Below are 22,054 nucleotides of genomic sequence, written 5' to 3' on the forward strand. Positions count from 1 at the left end.
TGAGGCCTACCTGGAGTCCGGCTGCCGGGTACTTTCATATAGAGCTGCACTGTGTTCATCCCGTAGATGGTGTGACCGACGTGGCTCAGCATGTTCCCACTGGATGAGACCCGCATGAAGGCCGGCAACTTTAGCAGCTCCTGTAACTGTGGCTTCCAGCTGCAGAGAGAGGGTGGGGGAGGGTGAGAGGGGGGGCAATTCACACAGCTCAGGGCAAGCCCCACCATAGTAACCAGAGGGAGCTTCACTCTGTGTCTGACCCTGGGAGTGTGGAGGGAGGTGGGGACAGTGTAGAGGGAGTTTCACTCTGTGTCTGACCCTGGGAGTGTGTGATGGGACAGTGTAGAGGGAGCTTCACTCTGTGTCTGACCCTGGGAGTGTGTGATGGGACAGTGTAGAGGGAGCTTCACTCTGTGTCTGACCCTGGGAGTGTGTGATGGGACAGTGTAGAGGGAGTTTCACTCTGTGTCTGACCCTGGGAGTGTGTGTTGGGACGGTGTAGAGGGAGCTTCACTCTGTGTCTGACCCCGGGAGTGTGTGATGGGACAGTGTAGAGGGAGCTTCACTCTGTGTCTGACCCTGGGAGTGTGTGATGGGTCAGTGTGGAGGGAGCTTCACTCTGTGTCTGACCCTGGGAGTGTGTGATGGGACAGTGCAGAGGGAGCTTCACTCTGTGTCTGACCCTGGGAGTGTGATGGGACAGTGTAGAGGGAGTTTCACTCTGTGTCTGACCTGGGAGTGTGTGATGGGACGGTGTAGAGGGAGCTTCACTCTGTGTCTGACCCGGGAGTGTGTGATGGGACAGTGTAGAGGGAGTTTCACTCTGTGTCTGACCCTGGGAGTGTGTGTTGGGACAGTGTAGAGGGAGCTTCACTCTGTGTCTGACCCTGGGAGTGTGTGATGGAACAGTGTAGAGGGAGCTTCACTCTGTGTCTGACCCTGGGAGTGTGTGATGGGACAGTGTAGAGGGAGCTTCACTCTGTGTCTGACCCTGGGAGTGTGTGTTGGGACGGTGTAGAGGGAGCTTCACTCTGTGTCTGACCCTGGGAGTGTGTGATGGGACAGTGTAGAGGGAGCTTCACTCTGTGTCTGACCCTGGGAGTGTGTGTTGGGACGGTGTAGAGGGAGCTTCACTCTGTGTCTGACCCTGGGAGTGTGTGATGGGACAGTGCAGAGGGAGCTTCACTCTGTGTCTGACCCTGGGAGTGTGATGGGACAGTGTAGAGGGAGCTTCACTCTGTGTCTGACCCTGGGAGTGTGTGATGGGACAGTGTAGAGGGAGTTTCACTCTGTGTCTGACCCTGGGAGTGTGTGTTGGGACAGTGTAGAGGGAGCTTTACTCTGTGTCTGACCCTGGGAGTGTGTGATGGGACAGTGTAGAGGGAGTTTCACTCTGTGTCTGACCCTGGGAGTGTGTGATGGGACAGTGTAGAGGGAGCTTCACTCTTTGTCTGACCCGGGAGTGTGTGATGGGACAGTGTAGAGGGAGCTTCACTCTGTGTCTGACCCGGGAGTGTGTGATGGGACAGTGTAGAGGGAGTTTCACTCTGTGTCTGACCCTGGGAGTGTGTGTTGGGACGGTGTAGAGGGAGTTTCACTCTGTGTCTGACCCGGGGAGTGTGTGTTGGGACAGTGTAGAGGGAGCTTCACTCTGTGTCTGACCCTGGGAGTGTGTGTTGGGACGGTGTAGAGGGAGCTTCACTCTGTGTCTGACCCTGGGAGTGTGTGTTGGGACAGTGTAGAGGGAGCTTCACTCTGTGTCTGACCCTGGGAGTGTGTGTTGGGACGGTGTAGAGGGAGCTTCACTCTGTGTCTGACGCTGGGAGTGTGTGTTGGGACAGTGTAGAGGGAGCTTCACTCTGTGTCTGACCCCGGGAGTGTGAGATGTGACAGTGTAGAGGGAGCTTCACTCTGTCTGACCCGGGAGTGTGTGATGGGACAGTGTAGAGGGAGCTTCACTCTGTGTCTGACCCGGGAGTGTGTGATGGGACAGTGTAGAGGGAGCTTCACTCTGTGTCTGACCCTGGGAGTGTGTGTTGGGACGGTGTAGAGGGAGCTTCACTCTGTGTCTGACCCTGGGAGTGTGTGTTGGGACGGTGTGGAGGGAGCTTCACTCTGTGTCTGACCCTGGGAGTGTGTGTTGGGACAGTGTAGAGGGAGCTTCACTCTGTGTCTGACCCTGGGAGTGTGTGTTGGGACAGTGTAGAGGGAGCTTCACTCTGTGTCTGACCCTGGGAGTGTGTGTTGGGACGGTGTAGAGGGAGCTTCACTCTGTGTCTGACACGTGCAGTGCAGTTGAAGTTACTCACAGCTTGGGGTCGGAGAGGTCAATGTTGGTGCCGAACTTGATCACTTTCAGGGGCACCTGTGGTCCACTCTCACTGTGGGGAGAACAAAGTCAGAACAATGGAAAATGGCGACAGTAGCCCCCCCACCTCGCCGCTGGCATTCCCGTCTCTCAAATCCCCATAATTCCTGCACTCTGCCACACTAACGCACCTCCCTCACCTCCTCCACCCTCTATAATTTCCTCCCCGTCTGAATGATTCTTCCCCATCAGCACATCCCTTTCCACCCCCCTACTCACTGCCTTCCCTCGTCACCCCGCTCACAGACCACGAGTTGCCCAGTTGCCCCCCCTTGCCCCTCTGTGCATGTGACCCAGAGGAGGCCGTACCTGTTTGTGGTTGGGACAGGCCTCTCCGCCTCGGGCTCCGGCTCGTCCTCGTCACTCTCCTTGTCCTCCTGCCAACAACAGGGATGAGGGGAGGGGAGGGGAGGGGTGGGGGCTGGGTTAGTCCGAGCTGGCAGCAAAAATACCCGATGGTTCCCCCGCGCTTCACCGGCTACGTACTGTGCCTCGCCTCGCCCTTCCGTATCTGGTCCCCACCCCTCCTCAGGTGCAAACCTACTACTCCAAACCCTCCATCTGCTCCTCCTCCGACTCCACCACCTCCCTTTCACATCCAAACTCTCTCCCCCACTCCATCTCCCCCCTCCTCACCTCCGCCAGCTACAGCCCTGCATTCGTTTAGCTTCTCTGCTGGCATCTCGCCACCACAGCCGAGTCCAGCATCCCTTGAGGGACATCATGTCTCCCTACTGACCCTCTGCTGAGGATGTCTCCTCACCAAACTACACGTTTGTACAGGGTCATCCCTACATCACAGGGGTCTCACAGAGCCAGAGAGAGTGTGAGTGTGTGTTGTGTGATGGGCATGAAGGTGTGCGTGCACAAGTCTGTGATCCTCTGCACGCACGTGTCTCTGTGTGCATGTTCACGTGAGTTTGTGAGTGTGCTCCTCTGCACACATACATGTGTGGAGTTTGCGTGTTCTCCCGTGACCACGCGTGTGTGTGGAGTTTGCGTCTTCTCCTGTGACCAGGCGTGTGTGGAGTTTGCGTGTTTTCCCGTGACCAGGCGTGGGTGTGGAGTTTGCGTGTTCTCCCGTGACCAGGCGTGGGTGTGGAGTTTGCGTGTTCTCCCGTGACCAGGCGTGGGTGTGGAGTTTGCATGTTCTCCCGTGACCAGGCGTGTGTGGAGTTTGCGTGTTTTCCCGTGACCAGGCGTGGGTGTGGAGTTTGCGTGTTCTCCCGTGACCAGGCGTGGGTGTGGAGTTTGCATGTTCTCCCGTGACCAGGCGTGTGTGTGGAGTTTGCGTGTTCTCCTGTGACCAGGAGTGTGTGTGGAGTTTGCGTGTTCTCCTGTGACCAGGCGTGTGTGGAGTTTGCGTGTTCTCCTGTGACCAAGCGTGTGTGTGGAGTTTGCGTGTTCTCCTGTGAGCAGGCATGTGTGTGGAGTTTGCGTGTTCTCCTGCGACCACACGTGTTTCTACTGGGTGTTCTGTTTACCACCCACATCCCAACAACATGTGAGGTCTGTGTGTTAACCAGCCACTGCGAACTCCCCCTGAGGGTGTGTATTCTTGGGGGGAGTCGATGGGAGTGGGGGGGGGGGGAATGAAGTGGGATCGGTCTGAATGGGTGGCTGTTGTCAGTACAGAATTGATGGGCTGAAGAGTTTGTTTCCCTTTTGTAGTACCTCTCCACATCTACTGAGTCTGTCATCTCAACCCTGTCTGTTCCCTTCCTAGCAAATGCTCGACAGCCTCCCCACGCCCCCCAGAGGAACTCGAGCGGGGCCCCCGGCTGACCTGCAGGGATTCCTGGAAGGAGGAAGCCTGGTACTGCGCGTACTTGGCGATGGTGGTGTGGGAGCGACTGCTCTCGCAGGGCCAGGTCTGGGTACCCCCTGAGGGGTCCCAATTCTCGTCCGACGGCTGTTGCAGCTGGGTCCGCACTTCCACTGCGTGCTCGCCGTTGGCCTCCACCAGCGTCTTGGTCGAGAAGAGGCCGAGATCTGCTCCAGGAAGGGGGGGTGGAGAAAGGGTTAGGAGGAGCAAAAGGGTCTGAAAGACCGTCACCCAACCATCCCCGACAAAAACACCACTGGGTCTTGGCATCGTTTGCTAGGACTCCTTCCTCTTACCCACGTCACTCTGTCCCCAACCTGTCATTGGGCGTTCCACCAACCTCAGGAGACACAGGAGGTGGCAGGTAGTGAGACGCACAAATTGCTGGAGGAACTCAGTGTGCATCTGTAGCCCTTTGTCACCTCCACCCATCATCTCCCAGCCTGTCGCTGTTCCCACTCTCCCCTCCTCCATTCAGCCCCCGGTTCCTGCTCCGACCAATCAGTCTGAGACAATTCCTTGGATGGGGGGGGGGGGGGGGGGGGGTCTGCAGCTTCTTGAGGCGCTGGTTCTGGATGTCCTCGTTGGTGAGGAGGGCCGAGACTCTGCCATCCTGTGCATTGGAGGCTCCATCCAAGTTGCGATGCAGCCAGTGGGGATGCCCCCCACATTTGAGGGATCTTTACAATCCATTGGGTCATGTAGGGAAGCACGTCAGATCAATCTCAGTCTGATTGGTCGGAGCAGGACACAAGGATGACGACTGAGTGACCTTCGCAGAGTTACGTTGGACAAGGGGTAAACTCTGATCCAGGATCCCAAAAGGTCCCTTCTGCCCTCCCAACATGGATGGGGCAAACCCAGGAGAGCAGCAACAGGCTGTTGTGACGTCCTGCAAGGTGGGTGGGGTGGCGGTATTCCCCTCGAGAGTTTGAACGTGTAGGCACTCACTCAGCCGCAGGGATCCAGCCAGCCCCCGGATCACAGTGATTGGCGTCTTTGGGTCTGTACAGAACTGCTGTAACACAGGCGAAAAGGCATCCCGCTTACTTTCCAACTGCAGGGGGGGAATAAAGGGAGGAGGAGAGGCGGAGGGAGAGAGAGGAAGGGGGAAGAGAGCAATTAAAGCAACATGAACTCAGATACAACTCCGTGTCCCAGTCACATCCTCCCCATCCAGGGTCTGAGAATCGACGAGAGATGGCGAGACTCCCATTGACCCGTCCTTCGTGGCTCAACCCGTCTTCCACCCCTCCCCACACCTTCCCCCGAGACTCCACCAGCGGCTCTGACGGTCTGAGATGCACCGAGTGGCTTGGCAAGGAACCCGACCCAAACCTCTGGCCGCGTCTCACGGGGGACGGCAGAACGAGCGAGGGGCTTCTCTGTGCAGGGAAGGAGGCTGTACGAGGCATAGGTAGAGTGGACCTCTCTTTATTTTTTTAGAGATAGAGCGTGGAGCAGGCCATTCCAGACACTCTGCTCAGCAGCCCACCTAATCGCGGGACAGTTTACGATGAGTGACCGGAACAGGTGGCAAGTTTAAATTACAACATTAAAAAGATGTTTGTAGACAGGAACAGTTTAGAACAGGGGTTCCCAACCTGGGTTAATGTTAATGTTAAAGGTTCATGGCATATAAAGGTTTTGGGACCCCTGTTGGTCAAATAGAGACAATTGGGATGAGCTCAGATTGACAACTTGGTCGGCAGTGATGCTGGGGGTGGATTGGCCTGTTTCGATGTTGTGTACCTCATTCCACGGCTAGAGAGCAAAGACCTGATGGAACACGGCACTGAGGAGTGACAGGGCCGTGTGGAAATTAAACAGGCCCTTCAGCCCATGCTGACCCTCTCAGCTAACTGCGCTGGCCCTGTCATCCCACTTGCCCCAGGGAGCAGAGTGGGAGAGGGTGGGAGCAGGGGGTGTGGTCACGAGGGACAGATGCAGAGGGGTAGGCGAGTGTACTTACATAGATGCTGGGCGTCGGAGGATTCAGCTTCTCTCGCTGTGCCTGTTGCTCTGTCAGGCAGCCTGGCTTAACGGAGTTGGCGGGCAGCACGTAGGACTCCGTGAATCTGCCTTTCAGCTTGGTGGACCTACAACAGAGGACAGGGGTGAGGCTCGCAGGTCAACGGAGGCGGAAAGTGGTCCACCCCAAATCCAGCAGCCTAACTGGTGTTAATCCAGCTCCCTCACACCATCCCTCAGTAACCCCTCTCCACCAGCACCACGTCACTGACTGTATCCCCACTGACATTAATCCAGTTCCTTTACACCATCCCTCAGTGACCCCTCTCCCTCAACACCCTGTGTCACGGACTGTATCCCCACTGACATTAATCCAGCTCCCTCACACCATCCCTCAGTGACCCCTCTCCCCAACACCGTGTCACTGTCTGTAACCCCACTGACATTAATCCAGCTCCCTCACACCATCCCTCAGTGACCCCTCTCCCCAACACCGTGTCACTGTCTGTAACCCCACTGACATTAATCCAGCTCCCTCACACCATCCCTCAGTGACCCCTCTCCCCAACACCGTGTCACTGTCTGTAACCCCACTGACATTAATCCAGCTCCCTCACACCATCCCTCAGTGACCCCTCTCCCCAACACTGTGTCACTGACAGTATCCCCACTGACACTAATCCAGTGCCCTCACACCGTCCGTCAGTGACCCGACTCCCCCAGCACCCTGCCTGACTGTACGCCCCATGTAGGTGCGCCTGGACTGACATTAATCGAGCTCCCTCACCCTGTCAGCGTTTAAGTCTCTCAGTCCGGTTTGTGAGCACGTTTCTACAGGTACGATTCATGAAGCTATTGTCTCAGCCCACCTGGAGTGAGGGTGGGTGGGTTTGGGAATGAGCGTTTGGAGGGAGGAAAGTAGGGGTGCTCGGAAGAATGGAGAAAGGGGGTTTCAGAGGGAGGGAGGAGTGTTCAGGGGATCGTGGGAAGATTGGTTTGCAGTGGGGGGGGGGGGGTCTTCTTTTCCTGGTGCTTACTTGCAGGCGGTGATGATATCGGCCCCGGGGCTTTCGATGGTGAGCTCTGACAGCCGCAGCCGCCTCTCCTCCACCTCGGAGGCAATGAAGGTCTCCCGGTCGCCGCTCTCCACCTTCACCAGCTTGATCTTCAGCTCCTTGGTGGTGCCCTCGGGGAAGGACTTGACGCGCAGGATGTCCGAGGGCCCAAGGGAGGTTCGGCCGCCAGAGTCGGGCTCCCGGCCGGCTGGGACGGCCGGCTCTGCCCGCTTGCCTTCGGCCCTCTCGGGCTCCTCCAGGGTCGGCGCGGCGGGCCTGGCGGGTTTGGCGCCCTCGGCCTTGCCCTTCTCCCGGGCCTGGATTTCTTTGCTCTGCAGGTCGATGTTGCCCAGGATCTGCCGCTGCTTTCCCTTTCCTGACTTGCTGCGGCGCCCGCGGTCCCGAGCCGAGTGCCGACCGCGGTGCCGGTGCTCGTCCTGCCCGCCGGCGGCCGGAGGGGGCGGCGACTCGGGGGCCTTGGCCCTGGAGGAGGGGCGGTGAGGGCCTGCAACGTTCTCGCAGGCGCGGACAGGGCTGGGTGAGGCCGGCGGGGACTCGCGTTCGGGGGCTGGCTGTTTGGTGGGCGGTTCAGCCGCCTGGGGTGGGGCGTGGGCAGGGCTGGGCTCGGGGGCAGGCCGCTTGCTCGGTGACTCCGCTGCCCTGGGGGAGGCATGGGCCGCGTCGGACTCGGGACAGGGCTCGGTGGCCTGTGAGTGAGGTGGGTGAGGAGGGGAAGGCCGATGTCGGTGCCGGTGATGGTGGTGGTGGTGACGCCGTCGATGATGTCGGGCCTCATCAGTGAAGACGGCCTTGATCCACACCTCACTGTCAGGCAGGCTGGCCGGGGACCGGTCGTTGGACAAGGAGGAGGCCGGAGATGCCTTACAGGGGAGTCTCTTCTCTTCCTCAGGCTCAGGCGAACGCTCGGCCTGGTAGCGGCCCAAAGCCTCAGCCTCGGTCTCTGCAGCCACGCTGGGCGGCTGGGCTTCGAGGGTTGGCAAGGCCTCCTGCTTTGGGGTGCAGGGCGTGGGGTGGGTGGGGGTAGCAGGAGGGGGAGGCCGTGCTGGTGCTGTCACCGTCCGGGTTGGGAGGCCGCAGGTGAGAGGCGGAGGCCTGGGCAGCCAGCGGCCTTCACCACTGCCGACCGCACATGCTAGCTTAGGGCCATCGGCGAGGCTCAGGGCCTCATCGTTTGGCCGGCTCGGCCTACCAACTGAGGCCGGAGCCCCAGCTGCCTGGTGGAGCATCAGCCTCGGGGCCGGCTTACCCCTGGCCTCCTGGTCGGTGCAAGTGCGGTGAGGGCCGGAGAGGGGCGGCATCCGGGGCTGTGCGGCCCGGCAGGGCTCCCGGGGCGAGGCCGGGGACGGGGCATCGCGGACAGGCTGAGCCGGGGCCCCTCCGCTCTTCGGGGCTCGTTGATCCTTGGCTGCAGGCGGGCTCCTGTCTGGCTGCTCTGGGGTGGTGGGTGGTGTCCCACTGGGCCGCAGGGCAGGGATGGGTTGGGCACGGGGCTGGGGTTGGAGGTGGTCTGGCTCCCCCCCTCCTTCCTCCCTGGCTTGGCTGGGTGGGGAATGGCCAGAACTGGGGTGAGCTTCAGCCTCGGACTTCTCGGGGGTCTTCCCCCCACACTGGTGAGGCGTTGCCTCCCGCTCCTGCCGGCTGCTCGGAGACCGGCCTTTCACCTCTGAGTGCTGGAGACTCTGCAAGAGAAGGAGAGGGACCTTTGAATCACCTTCTGCAGTGGGATGGCAGGACAAGAGATGGGCAGAATTACACCACAAAGGAGTGGGCAGAGACTCTCCGAGTAACAGGGCCACCCACCCGTGCTGGCCAAGATGCCCGTTTACACGCACACGTTCAGTCCCTAGACACAGGGGTCCCTACCTGGGGTCCTCAGACCCCTCCGTTAGCAGTTAGGCACCATGGCATACAAAAGGTTGGGAACCCTTTAACAGTGTGGAGATGCATTTCTACCACTTCTTCCCTCCGTTAGCCTGCTGGTCACCCTTAGGCAAGGTGTAGCACCTGCTTAGCCTCCCGGCACCCTGTGGAGTATTGATAATGGCTAGGGTCGCCATCTTGTAAAGACACTACCCAGAAGGCGGCAGTAGAAAACCACTTCTGAAGAAAAGTTTTCCAAGAACAATCACGGTCACAGCAAGACCACGATCGCCCACGTCATTCTCTGAATCAGGGATCCCCAAACCCCTTGGTTAATGGTATTAGTACATAGCAATAAACAGGTAGGGAACCCCGTGGTCTAGACCTTCCCTATCCATTTACCTGTCTGAGTGTCTTTGAAATGTACAACCATTCCCTCTGGCAGCTCGTTCCACATACTGATCATGTTCTGGGTGAAGAAGTTGCCCTCTCAGGTTCCTGTTAAATCTCCCCCCCCCCCCATTCTAAACCTGTGCCCTCTGGTTCTTGATATGCCAACCCTGGGGTAACAGACCATCTAAGCCCCTCATGCTTTCACGTGAATGGCTGGAGAGAGGTGGGAGTAGGAGGGTTCTACGGTGATGTGAATGATTTGGGCGTGACGAATTCGGAGTGAGATGCGGGGGAGTGCATTGCATTGGGCAGGAGGGTGGGGACTCTGGGTTGGGACGCAGAGCTCGGAGCTACTTACGGGGCTGGGGGTTGGGGTGACTGTCCAGGACACCCCTCGGTTGGGTCTCTGCTGCGGAGCGGTCTCTCCCGACGAGCTCTCACTCTCCATTCTGGGCCTCCTTCCTGCGCCCTCCTTCTCCCCCTCCCCCCGGCCATGGGACCCTCCCTGCAAGGAGGCAGGGCTATTGCCGGATGCTGTGGTAACCAGGACGGTGGGGGTGCTGGGCGTGGGAGGGTGGATTTCTGGTTTCCTGTGTTCCTTCATTGGGGGGGGGGAGAGAGAGAGTGAGAGACAATTCACACACAGACCCCAAACCTGCAGCCCTCCCCAAACCAAAAGCAAGTCCACAGAGCAGGGAAACAGGCCCGTCGGCCTACTGAATGCATGCTGACCCCTCTGCACAGGTCCCGTGTCTCTGTCAGCTCCTCCCAGATTATACATACTCCTTACCCACACACTGAAAGAGTAGTCAAGGCCTGTTCTGCACCTCTCTCTAAATAAATAAATAATAAACAGCGGCCGATTAACCCATCCACCCCGTGCATCATGAGGGTGTGGGAGGAAACCAGAGCACTTGGGGAAACCCACTCAGTCTCAGGGAGACTGGTCGTCCCACAACTTTGCTCTGGCTTCCATCACTCAGCTACATCTCTGACCCAGCTCACGCTCCCCCCCCCCCGTTTATCCTCCACGTCCTGCACCTCCCTCCCCAGTGGGACACTTCCCTACAACTGCCAGCACCTTCTGTCCCAGAAACCGTGTAATAATTGGGCACTGACACCAACAGACCCCATCTCCCTCTCTCTATCAGTCAGAACACTACAGTGCAGGAAGAGGCCTTTCAGCCCGTCACATCTGTGCCAGACACAATGCCAATTCAAAACCTCATGCCCCATAACTCTACTTTGAACTTCTCCCCTCAAGTGGCATGCCTGTTAGCATTCGACATTTCTACTCAGACATAAAGATACTGCCTGTCCAATCTGCGTCTCTCAGAATATTGTAAACCACTGTCGGGTCTCCCTCAGCCTCCCTCATTTGTCTAGCCTCTCGATACAGCTCCTATAAGAGAAGCAGTCTCTTCTGCACCCTCTGATACCTCCACAACCTTCCTGAATGTGGCCTCACAGGAACTTTCTACAGGAGCTACGTGACCTCATCACCCGCCTGTCCGATGAAGGCATGCCTGCAGTACCACTTCTTTCCTATCCCACCTAAGTGTGTTGCCTCTTTTGGGGAGCACCCCGAGATCCCGCCGTGCACCAGTGAGGCTGTACCTGAATGACGGGAGTTGGCTCCCTCCTTCCCTGCGGCCATGGCTCCTTGTGTGCGTGGTGCCAGGCGACGACGTCCATTCTCTGCGGCTGGAACTGGGTATGGGGGTGGGCGTTCTCCCCCAGCCTCTGCGTTCCTGGACCGTGGGCGTGCTGGAACGGGAGGGAGGAGAGGGGGCAGACCTGTTAACGTACGGTGACCTCCTGCACCTCGCAGGTGCGCGTCCCACGTGCCACGCGGGTCGGGGCTACACACAGCACCAAGTTACTGTGTTGATTGGACGGTTTGAAAACATGGCCCCTGAAGGAGGTGGTCCAAGAGCATTCGGCCCATTGAGCAGCTCCATCATTCTATCCCATTCTCAGACCTCCCCTGTAACCATTGATGCCTTCACTAACGAAGAATCTATCAACCTCTGTCTTAATTACACCCAATGACTTGGTCTTCCCGGCTGCCTATGGCAATGAATTCCAGATTCATCTCTGAGGCTGAGTCCCCTGGTGTCCCTGACACACTTGCTGGGTCAGGTCCCTTGGGTAGTCACAGGTTCTCCACCCCTGGGAGGAACACGAGACCTGCTGACTCCGCATGGCCCTGTGGCCAGTGAACAGATTTCTGCTGCAGCGACCAGTGAAACTCCGATCACCCTCCGCACGTTCCGGGCGACCGTAAGCAGCTCCCACTGTCAGGCGTCTGCACCCCCTCCCTTCCCATTCCCATGCTGACATTCCATTAGACCATTCGACACAGGAACATAACCAGGCCCTTCGGCCCATCTTGTCTGTACTGACCATGTGACCATTGAATTGGGCCCCATTTACAACACCTCCTACCCCTCCTAAAAATACAGTATTTGAATTAACCGTTTTCTAGTGCCACCATGCTCGGGATCCCTCCGCCCCTGGTGAACTACGGGCACTCCCAGTACCTGGTGACTTGGTGCATGGTCCGGGCTCGCGCTTCGCCGTCTCTTCACTGGGTTCGGAACTTCGCTGCCGTGCGAGGGCCAGGCGGCCTGGTGTAGGGAGGGTGAGGGAGTGGGAGGAGGAGAGCAGTGGTCTGCAGGACCCCCTGGTCTCTTCAGCTGACAGCCGTTCTTGGCGTTGTAGCTTCTCTTCTGCACGGAGGAGGGTGCGGAGGGCAGAGGAGGAGTGGGGAGGGAGGCAGGGGTGGAAAATCAGGAGGGAGGAGGGAGAGGGGAGGTGGAGTGGGGATCAGTGCAGAGGACAGGAGCAGAAAGGGAGAGGGGGAGGAGAGGAATGGGGAGGAGAGCAGAGGGGGAAAGGAAGGGGAACAGGAGAGGGAGAGAGGGGGGAGGGTAATGGGGAAGTAGGGACAGATAGAGGGGAGGGGGACCAAGAGGAGAGGAGTGGGATGGGAATGGGGGTAAGGAGTGGAGGGGAAATGAGAAAAAGGGAGATGAAGAGCAAAGGGAGGGGAAACAGAGGGTTGTTGAAATGGAGATGGATAAAGAGTGGAGAAGGGAATGGAAAGAGAGTGAGGGATGAATTTGTTTATTTATTGACAGAGTGTACAGTAGGCACATCCAGCCCTCCAAATCGTGCCACCCCAGCCCCGACAACCCCCAACTCAATCCTATCCTCACCACGGGACAATTTACAAATACCAATTACCCTACCCTTTCCCTCACTGGACTGTGGGAGGAAACTGAACCCACGCACAAACTCCTTATAGAGGATGCCAGGACTGGACTCCGAACTCTGACTCCCCGAGCTGTAATAATGTTGCACTAACCCCTATGTACTGTGGGGCCCATTGTGATGCAGGCAGTTGTTCCAACGGGCTTCAGCAGAGATTCTACAGGATGGGGAGGGAGGGCAGTGGGGGGGGGGGTGGAGAGTAGGGGGGAGAAACCTTACCTGTTGTAACAAACTCCAGACTTCCTGCAGGGGCGGCAATGCCCGGGAGCGGCTCTGGGGGGCGCTGGAGTGCAGCTTCCAGACATGGACCTGCCGGTGAAGAGGGTAGGGGTGGGTGGTGATGGAATAGAGAAACATCGGTGCGTTAGAACCGCAGCACAGGACAGGGTGGGGACCGCTTGAGCCAACCCATCAGTCCCACAGCACAATCTGCTGGGTGAAATGGTTCAACCGCCAGCCCAACCCTCCGACGGCTGTAGATCTGCCACTGGAATCCCACCCCAACGGATTGGGGGTGGCTCAGTCGAACATGCCCCACTCTCCGGAGAGAACAGAGCCATGGGCACACCCAGCCAATCCCTGCCATAAACACACAGACACCCAACAAGCAGTCCCTGTGCACACAGGCTGAAATGCAGCTGGTGCACCTGACGGTGTTGACCAGACAGATTACCCATTACAATGTGATGATAGGGTTGAAACTGAAGTAAAGAGACTCCAGCGTCTTCACTTTCATGAGAACTGCAGCTCATCATCGAACGACGCAGTGTTGGATGTGTCTGAGTGGTCGCATCACCGCCGGGCAGGAACGCAGGGAGTGGATATATCTACCGAACAGTTCCTTCCCTCGACCCCTCACCTGCTGCAGCCGGCTGATCTTGTTGCTGAGGTCGGCGTAGCTGAAACCGCTGGCGTACCGCGCCGCGCTCTGGTAGCACTTGATGGCGTCGTCCAGCTCCTGCTCGGACTCGTAGATCTGTCCCAGCTGCTCCCACACGCGGGGCTGGGGCTGTTCCTGCAGCAGGGACTGCACGCACCCGTGGATGCTCTCTAGCTTGCTGTGTAGTGCTCGAGGCAACCTGTGTGGGGAGGAGAGCCCGCAGACAGTCAGGGACTGGACCGGGATTAGTGCTCTCGTCCAGCCCCAACTCATCCCTTTATGTTCCCACTGGCATCAAGCATAATGCCCCAGAACCAGGTGGCAAACCCATGGCACTGGTGCCCAAGAGTGCATGCGCAAAAACTTTCTGTTGGCATGTGGCATACAGTGCCTGCCGCCTCTCAATTTTTAAAAACCCCACCCGTCGTTGAAAGATGGATAATTATTACCCTTACTGCAAAATGAAGCAGTGAATGATTTTTCACAACCCAAGGGCAACGAAATGTTTTTAATGGGAAATTTCTCACACTGGCTTGGCACCAGCAAGACAGTTGTGAGAATGCATGACATTGGAAAATACGCTTTGAAATCTCGTGTACTTATCAGTACTTGGGTACCAAGTTTTTAATTTTTTTTTCCTGGGCGGGTATTCTCAGAAAGGTTTGCCACCAGGGCTGCTAGTAGCAGGTGCAGTAACTTCACCCTCCCTCAGAACTTCTTTTTCACACTCCTGCACCAGAAACGCAAGTTTTATCTCTACCCCCACCCTTCTGCTTATTCAATCCATTTGACTCAACATCCATGCAACAAAATCTCTCCTCCCACAAGGAATGCACCTCTGGCCACTGGGGGAGAGGAGCCACCCTTGTATCACCAGTGAGTTGGGTTATCCCAGCTGGGAGATGTGGCCAATAATTGGGAATGAAGCAGGAGACAGGGTCCTGATTTGTTTTGAGGGAGCTGGAGACGGGGTCTCAATGGTTTTAAAGGGAGCTGAAGATGAAGTCCCAATGGGAGACGGGGTCCCAAATTGATTAAAGGGAGCACGTGATGGGGTTCTGGTGGGTTTAAAGGGAAAGGGAGACAGGGTCCCAGTGGGTTTAAAGGGAGCAGGAGACTGGGTCCCAGTGGGTTTAAAGGGAAAGGGAGATGACTTCCGGGGGATTTAAAGGCAGCGTGAAATAGCGTAGTGGTGGGTATAAAGGGAGTTAGGAGACAGGGTCTCAATTTGTTTAAAGGGAGCAGGCGATGGAGTCCTCGCAGGTTTAAATGGAGCGGGAGATGGGGTCCTGTTGGACTTAAAGGGAGATGGGATGCTGATGGGTTTAAAAGAAGGAGGAAATGTCAGAAAGAGGGCCATTGGAGATTCTGAACGAGTCCTGGAGCTTCTGAAATGGTCTCTCGCAGGTGAGTGGGTTCCAAAGGTTGCTGACAAGTGAATTCCCACAGTCAGGGTGTGAGGTAGAAACCCATCCCCGATCCACCGCAGACGTGTCGGCTCTCAGTCTTGGCCAGGGGAAATGGGTCCGAGTCAGCAACCCGGGAAGTAACACAGTCCCCTCCCACCCCAAACCCCGGTACTCACCCTAATGTACCATAGGGCTTCACAGAGAGCCCTAAGCTCGGAATGTGCGGAGGGTAGGAGTTGTACTGGGGCTGGCCAACACTGGCAGAACACCTGGGCAGGGGAGAAGACAATGGGGGAAGTGAGAGGGTGGGGAGAGGGGAGCGGGGAGGGTGAGAGGGTGGGGAGAGGGGAGCGGGGAGGGAGGGTGAGAGGGTGGGGAGAGGGGAGCGGGGAGGGAGGGTGAGAGGGTGGGGAGAGGGGAGCGGGGAGGGTGAGAGGGTAGGGAGAGGGGAGCGGGGAGGGTGAGAGGGTGGGGAGAGGGGAGCGGGGAGGGAGGGTGAGAGGGTGGGGAGAGGGGAGCGGGGAGGGAGGGTGAGAGGGTGGGGAGAGGGGAGCAGGGAGGGAGGGTGAGAGGGTGGGGAGAGGGGAGAGAGGGAGGGAGGGAAACAAGGTTTAAAACTTTCAATATTCACTCGATCTCATTCCTGTCTCATCTTGCTTCCCCAACAAGAAGAAAGCACAAGTTGTGCTCATCCTTTGAACCCTTGACTCCCACCTCAATCCCTCATCCCCTCAACCATCAAACCGTCACCTCATTCCCCTCTGCACCGATGCCCCCTCAAAACCCCATCTGCCACACTCACAGTAAGGTCCCATTGGCTGGCACCCTCCTACCTGCTACCGTGAGACCAGGGTCGTTGGGGAGCTGGGCCCCAGCCCCCTGGCTGCCGTCCCAGGCCGCTGACGGAGAAAGCTTCACGGGCAGCCCGTACCCCCACCTGTTCCGTCGGATGATGCATCCAGTCTGTGGGGGCAACAGCAGGGGTGAAATGGGGGGTCAGTTCAGGGAACAAATACCCTTCATGCACAACAACATCGTGTTCCCTCCCAATTTCTCTCTGAAACCAGGGATCAGAAATGCAAGTTTTATCTCCTGGTTCCTCTGTTTATTCCCATCTTTCAGATCCCTCCCAAACAGGAAAGTGAGAGAAAGGGTCAGACACAGAGTGAAGCTCCCTCAACACTGTCCCATCACACACTCCCTGGGTCAGACATAGAGTGAAACTCCCTCCACACTGTCCCATCACACACTCCCTGGGTCAGACACAGAGTGAAGCTCCCTCGACACTGTCCCATCACACACTCCCAGGGTCAGACACAGAGTGAAGCTCCCTCGACACTGTCCCATCACACACTCCCAGGGTCAGACACAGAGTGAAGCTCCCTCGACACTGTCCCAACACACACTCCCTGGGTCAGACACAGAGTGAAGCTCCCTCGACACTGTCCCATCACACACTCCCACGGTCAGACACGGAGAGTGAAACTCCCTCTACACTGTCCACACCTCCCTCCACACTCCCAGGGTCAGACACAGAGTGAAGCTCCCTCTACCCTGTCCCATCACACACTCCCTGGGTCAGACACAGAGTGAAGCTCCCTCTACCCTGTCCCATCACACACTCCCTGGGTCAGACACAGAGTGAAGCTCCCTCTACCCTGTCCCATCACACACTCCCTGGGTCAGACACAGTGAAGCTCCCTCTACACTGTTCCATCACACACTCCCAGGGTCAGACACAGAGTGAAACTCCCTCTACACTGTTCCATCACACACTCCCGGGGTCAGACACAGAGTGAAGCTCCCTCTACACTGTCCCATCACACACTCCCGGGGTCAGATACAGAGTGAAGCTCCCTCTACACTGTCCCATCACACACTCCCTGGGTCAGACACAGAGTGAAGCTCCCTCTACACTGTCCCATCACACACTCCCAGGGTCAGACACAGAGTGAAGCTCCCTCTACACTGTCCCATCACACACTCCCAGGGTCAGACACAGAGTGGAGCTCCCTCTACACTGTCCCATCACACACTCCCAGTCATATTTGCGTGGGCTGCTTCTCGACTTCTGGCTGCATTTTAGACCCACCCTGTTTATATATGGTCATCCAGTAAGGAAGGGGGCATGGAGGGATGAGGATGTCCTAGTCAACTTGCTCCTGGGGCTGGCGAAATCCGCCATCCGTGGGTCTTGGAAATGGGTGGCGGGAGGATCTCCCCGGGCAGACTGCCTGGCAATGTTTAGGGGGTATGTTCGTGCCCGGGTAACTATTGAAAAGGAACACGCGCAGTCCACAGCGGCCTTGGAGGAGTTTCGAGACTGTTGGGCTCCGCGGGGTGTAAATGCCATCGTGGATAGAGATGGCAACATTCTGGTGTAATGTCTATTGACTATTTGTAGTGCAGTAATTGTGTTTGCCACTGTTTTGTATATATTGTATAGCACCGAAATTTGTAATAAAGGATTTTGTAATAATAAAAAAAAAGTGTCAGACACAGAGTGAAGCTCCCTCCACACTGTCCCATCACACACTCCCAGTATCAGACACAGGATGAAGCTCCCTCCACACTGTCCCATCACACACTCCCAGGGTCAGACACAGGATGAAGCTCCCTCCACACTGTCCCATCACACACTCCCAGTATCAGACACAGGATGAAGCTCCCTCCACACTGTCCCATCACACACTCCCGGGGTCAGACACAGAGTGAAGCTCCCTCTACACTGTCCCATCACACACTCCCAGGGTCAGACACAGTCTCCTTGTTGACATTCTCTGCGGACCTGGGGGTAGAGAGATTTGCAATGAGGGGGACTGTGTGTCGTATTTTCAAGCTGTTCACTGCCCTCCCCGCTCTAATATGAGATGGCAGTCAAACCACGTACGTAAACGGGCTGCCGATGAGTTCCAGCAGGTTTTCCGCCTGAGAGTCTGGGTGGAGATGGAGGGAGCGACGAACACTGAACCCACAGACAGCCATGATTAACGTAGTAATCTGAAGAATTAAAAACGTGGGAGTCCTAATCTTCAGCTCCCCCTAATGGGGAAGGAGATAACAATAGCACAGCTTTCACTGCTTGCTACATTAGGAAGAACAGCTTCTTCCCCACTGCTATCTGAACGAGCCACCTCTCTCTCTCATTCCCTTCCCGGTGGTGTGGTTCCATTCTCAGACTCCTAACCCCAACATGGTCACTTTAGACCGATGAAGAGTCTCGGTCCAAAGTGTATATTTCCCTCCATAAATGTTACTTGACTGCCGAGTTCCTCCAGCGTTTTGTGTGTGTCACTTTCGCTGACAGGGGTTCCAACCTGGGGTCTGTGACCCCTTCGGTTAATGGTAGGGGTCCGTGCTTGAAAATAGATGGGAAACCCTTGCTTTAACCTGATGAGGGGTGTCGGCCCGAAATGTCATCTGTGGATTCCCCTTCATCACTGCCCGTTCCTGAACCTGGCGGTCGGTGAGTCTTGCGGCTCCAGTACCTTCCCAAAACGACAGCAGTTTACAGATGCCGCCTGACCTGCCGATCTTCTAGCACGTTGACCAAGATTACGAGCATCGGTAGCATCTCCTCCGTCTCTGTCACTTGTGCACTCCTCTTCAGGTCACCTACACTTCCCAGGTTTTGAATGTCACTTCAGTTATAGGTGTGTTTCTGTGATCCTCACACGAACGAGGAGTTCCTTCACACACTGGTGTGTGCCACAATCGATGTGAGAAGCCTGCAGGTTGTGGGGAAATCTGACAGCACGCTCAGCTCCCGTACAAATTCTCAGCGCAACTCACACAGAACACTGGAGGAGCTGGGCAGGTCAGGCAGCGTCTACGAAAATGAGTTACCAGTCGATGTTTCTGGCCGAGACCCTGCATCAGGACTGAGAAAGAAGGGGGAAGGCACCAGAAAGGTGGGGGAAGGAAAAGGAGGGTAGCTGGAAGGTGATGGGTGAAGCCAGCTGGGTGGGAAAGGTAAAGGGCTGGACAGGAAGGAACCTGACAGGAGAGGAGAGTGAACCACGGTAGAAAGGGAAGGAGGAAGAGACCCAGGGGGAGGTGATAGGCTGGGGAGAAGAGGTAAGAGGCCAGTGTGTGGAATAGAAGAAGGGAGGGGGAGGGAATTTTTAACAGATGGAGAAATCGATATTCAGAGAGTGTCTCATTGTGGCAAAAGAGGAGGCCTGGATTGACATGCCAGAATGGGAATTTAAATGGTTGGCCATTGGGAAATTCCATTTTTGGCAGATGGAGTGGAGGTGCTTGACACAGAAACCATCTTAAACAAGAATGCTCCAACTGTAGGTAATAATGTCAAGGACATTAAAGGGGAGATACGAGATTCTTCAAATGCTGGAAATCTTGAGCAACACACAGAAACTGCTGGAGGAGCTGAACAGCTCAGGTGGCATTTATACACAGGAAGGTAGAGGAGCCTCAGGACTCACACCACCAGGTCCAAGAACAGTTATCACCCCTCAACCAAATGGGATAATTTCACTCAACCTCACTTGCCCCATGATTGAAATGTTCCCACAACCTATGGACTTACTTTCAAGACCTCTTCATCTCATGTTCTCGATATTTATTGCTTATTTATTATTATTTATTTTTTGTATTTGCAGTTTGTTGTCTTCTGGTTGATGGCCCTAATTAGGTAGTCTTTCACTGATTCTGTGATGGTTATTATTCTATAGATTTATTGAGTATGCCCACAAGAAAATTAATCTCTGGGTTGTGTATGGTGTCTTTGATAATAAATTTACTTTGAACTTTGACAAGACCCTTCATCAGGACTGGAAAGGAAGGGGGCAGAAGTCACGATAAGAATGTGGGGATAGGTAATAGGTGAGACCGGGTGAGGTGTAAGGCAGGTGGATGGAGGAGGATGGGGGGGAATGAGGTGAAGGGGCCGTGGAGAACAATGGTCCATGAAATGATGGGAAGGAGGTGGGGAACCAGAGGGAGATGATGGGCAGGTCATAAGGTTGGGGGAGAAGGGATGAGAGGGTAACCAGAACATTGTCAGCCTCCCCCATGTCTAGCTTTTATTAAAATTCAACTGTTTCCCTTTTTTCTTGTGCAAGAAAACGAATCTCAGGGTAGTATATGGTACTTTTGATAATAAACTTACTTTGGTTGACTGGACAGTGAAAGCCCCGGGGTCTACGTTAGAAGTAGGGTCCTGCCACAGAGTGGGGTGTGGCAGAGGCCCTCCCAAATACCCTCTTCACCCAGCTCAGCCCCCATCTCTCACACTCCACCAGCTTTACCTACCGGAGCTGACAGACACTCCTGGTGGCCAATCGAAGCTCAGTTTGCACGACTCCTTCAACCAATCAGCTGCGCTCTTCTGGTCTCTCTGGCAAAACTCACTGGCGGGGAGAACAGAAGATCCTTTTAAAGCCATGGGATGAGGAGAACAGGGCAAGCAAATTCCCCTGCACCATCACATTCCCTGAACACTCCCTGGGTACGCCATTGTAATGTACAGTAACATGTGTACCTGCACTACCCTGCTGTCACAAAAACAACAAATTTCACCATTAATGTCAGTGACAATAAACCTGATTCTGGTTTGAGAAACTTAAAGCCACCTCCCCACTCCAATAATTTTCCCACTGGCAGAGCTCCAGCTTGCTCCCAGGTAAGGGAGACGCCGACCCCTATATACAGACTGGAGCTCTCTGAAGAGTGTACACAGCAGCAGAGGTTTATGGACGGGAGGGGCAGCGTTAGCAGGAGGGAGTCTGGCAAACTGTCTCGGGGCTCCTCCTCGGCCGCACACTCTGCTCTGCCCAGCTTCACCCCGATGACAGGCGCAGCCTCCGCTGGTACATCCATCCGCCTGGCCACGCACTCCTACCTCCAACCACTAGAGGGCACCAGTTCCCCTTCCACCGCCTGGTTTACCCTTTCTTCCCCAGTTTGCCTATCACTCACCCAGACCACCTCACCCTCCCAGCCCGCAGTGCCGGCCAACTAGTTGGCCGGAGGCAGCGTCACCAGGGCAGCGTAATGGCCTGTCCCTGATAGGGTGCTCCAGATCTCTGCATGGATGAGGAGAGGGCTGACTCACTCTGCTCCCCCACCCCCCATCCTACCTTGAGCACCCTCTTCACTACTTGAGAAAAGAAAACAGGGCTCCTGGTCTAGGAAAGCTTTAACCTTCTGTCCCAGCAATGCAGCGAGAGAGAGAGAGAGAGAGAGAGAGAGAGAGACTCGTACCTGGTCCTCAGAGTGCTGTTAAAATGCACTCTCCCCCTCTCCCCAATCCCTCTTTTCCCTCTGTCTCTTCTCTCTCTCTCTCTATCCCATTCTCCCTTCTCTCTTACTCTCTCTCTCTGGGACATTTACGAGAATCAAACGCCCTTTCCCCCCTTCCCTCAAAAACCTCACCTCCCCATCCCCATCTTCTCGGAAGCAAAACTCACTTGGCCCCGACCGTAAAGGTCGAGGCAAATCACGTTTCAAAAAAAAATAAATCTGGTAAGTCTGACTCAGGCCGGCTGACAACAGGGAATTTCACAGGTAACCAACAACAACGGCTTGTGACACAGAGCGGAGGGTGGGCAGCCAGCCAATCGGTGAGCAGGGAGCCAACCCGAATCAGGAAGTGACCTCAGATGAAGGGGGAATCCAAGACAGGCTTGTGACAAGGCATCTCTCCCCCCCTCCACCCACCCACTCTTTATTTCATCCCAGTGACACAGTTTCAGAGAAAAAGATCATTCATTATTCAAAAGCTGACTAATTTAGTGACTGTTGTGTGGCATTTGTTGCGATCACTGATGCTGTAAACATCTGTTCTATTTGCCAGCACTGCTTGGTTATGTTACAGTTACTGAATGGCACAGCACAGCAGGTCCTCTTGTACCTGATCTGACTCACGCCACTACATCCATGTGATTATACACATTGGGCTCGGGTTATGAGACAGGGGTAGGGTTAGAGTGAGTGGGCGCTCCGTGGTCTGGCTGGGTCAAAGGGTGTCTCAGT

General features: G+C 56.0%; 1 protein-coding gene across 8 annotated transcripts in view; it reads right to left on the reverse strand.

Moving 5' to 3' along the window:
• The window catches only part of LOC132396894 (lysine-specific demethylase 6B-like), a 245,230-nt gene that overhangs the window by 15,203 nt on the left and 207,973 nt on the right, over window positions 1–22,054 (reverse strand). For 6 of the 8 annotated variants that reach the window (XM_059974949.1, XM_059974952.1, XM_059974951.1 and 3 more), the window contains 15 exons: window positions 20,333–20,430; window positions 15,892–16,021; window positions 15,235–15,327; window positions 13,629–13,848; window positions 12,989–13,078; window positions 12,037–12,225; window positions 11,111–11,260; window positions 9,852–10,091; window positions 7,202–8,919; window positions 6,166–6,292; window positions 5,145–5,250; window positions 4,155–4,360; window positions 2,678–2,745; window positions 2,310–2,381; window positions 11–159 (listed from right to left, as the gene is read on the reverse strand). In XM_059974949.1, coding sequence (XP_059830932.1) covers window positions 11–159; window positions 2,310–2,381; window positions 2,678–2,745; window positions 4,155–4,360; window positions 5,145–5,250; window positions 6,166–6,292; window positions 7,202–8,919; window positions 9,852–10,091; window positions 11,111–11,260; window positions 12,037–12,225; window positions 12,989–13,078; window positions 13,629–13,848; window positions 15,235–15,327; window positions 15,892–16,016 — 3,553 coding nt within the window. In that variant the 5' untranslated portion in view covers window positions 16,017–16,021; window positions 20,333–20,430. Of the gene's footprint in view, window positions 1–10; window positions 160–2,309; window positions 2,382–2,677; window positions 2,746–4,154; window positions 4,361–5,144; window positions 5,251–6,165; window positions 6,293–7,201; window positions 8,920–9,851; window positions 10,092–11,110; window positions 11,261–12,036; window positions 12,226–12,988; window positions 13,079–13,628; window positions 13,849–15,234; window positions 15,328–15,891; window positions 16,022–20,332; window positions 20,431–21,454; window positions 21,590–22,054 lie in introns of those variants that run through there. The other 2 variants (XM_059974948.1, XM_059974955.1) reach the window with 2 other exon arrangements.

Source organism: Hypanus sabinus, chromosome 7 (genome assembly GCF_030144855.1).
Source record: "Hypanus sabinus isolate sHypSab1 chromosome 7, sHypSab1.hap1, whole genome shotgun sequence".
Taxonomy (NCBI): domain Eukaryota; kingdom Metazoa; phylum Chordata; class Chondrichthyes; order Myliobatiformes; family Dasyatidae; genus Hypanus; species Hypanus sabinus.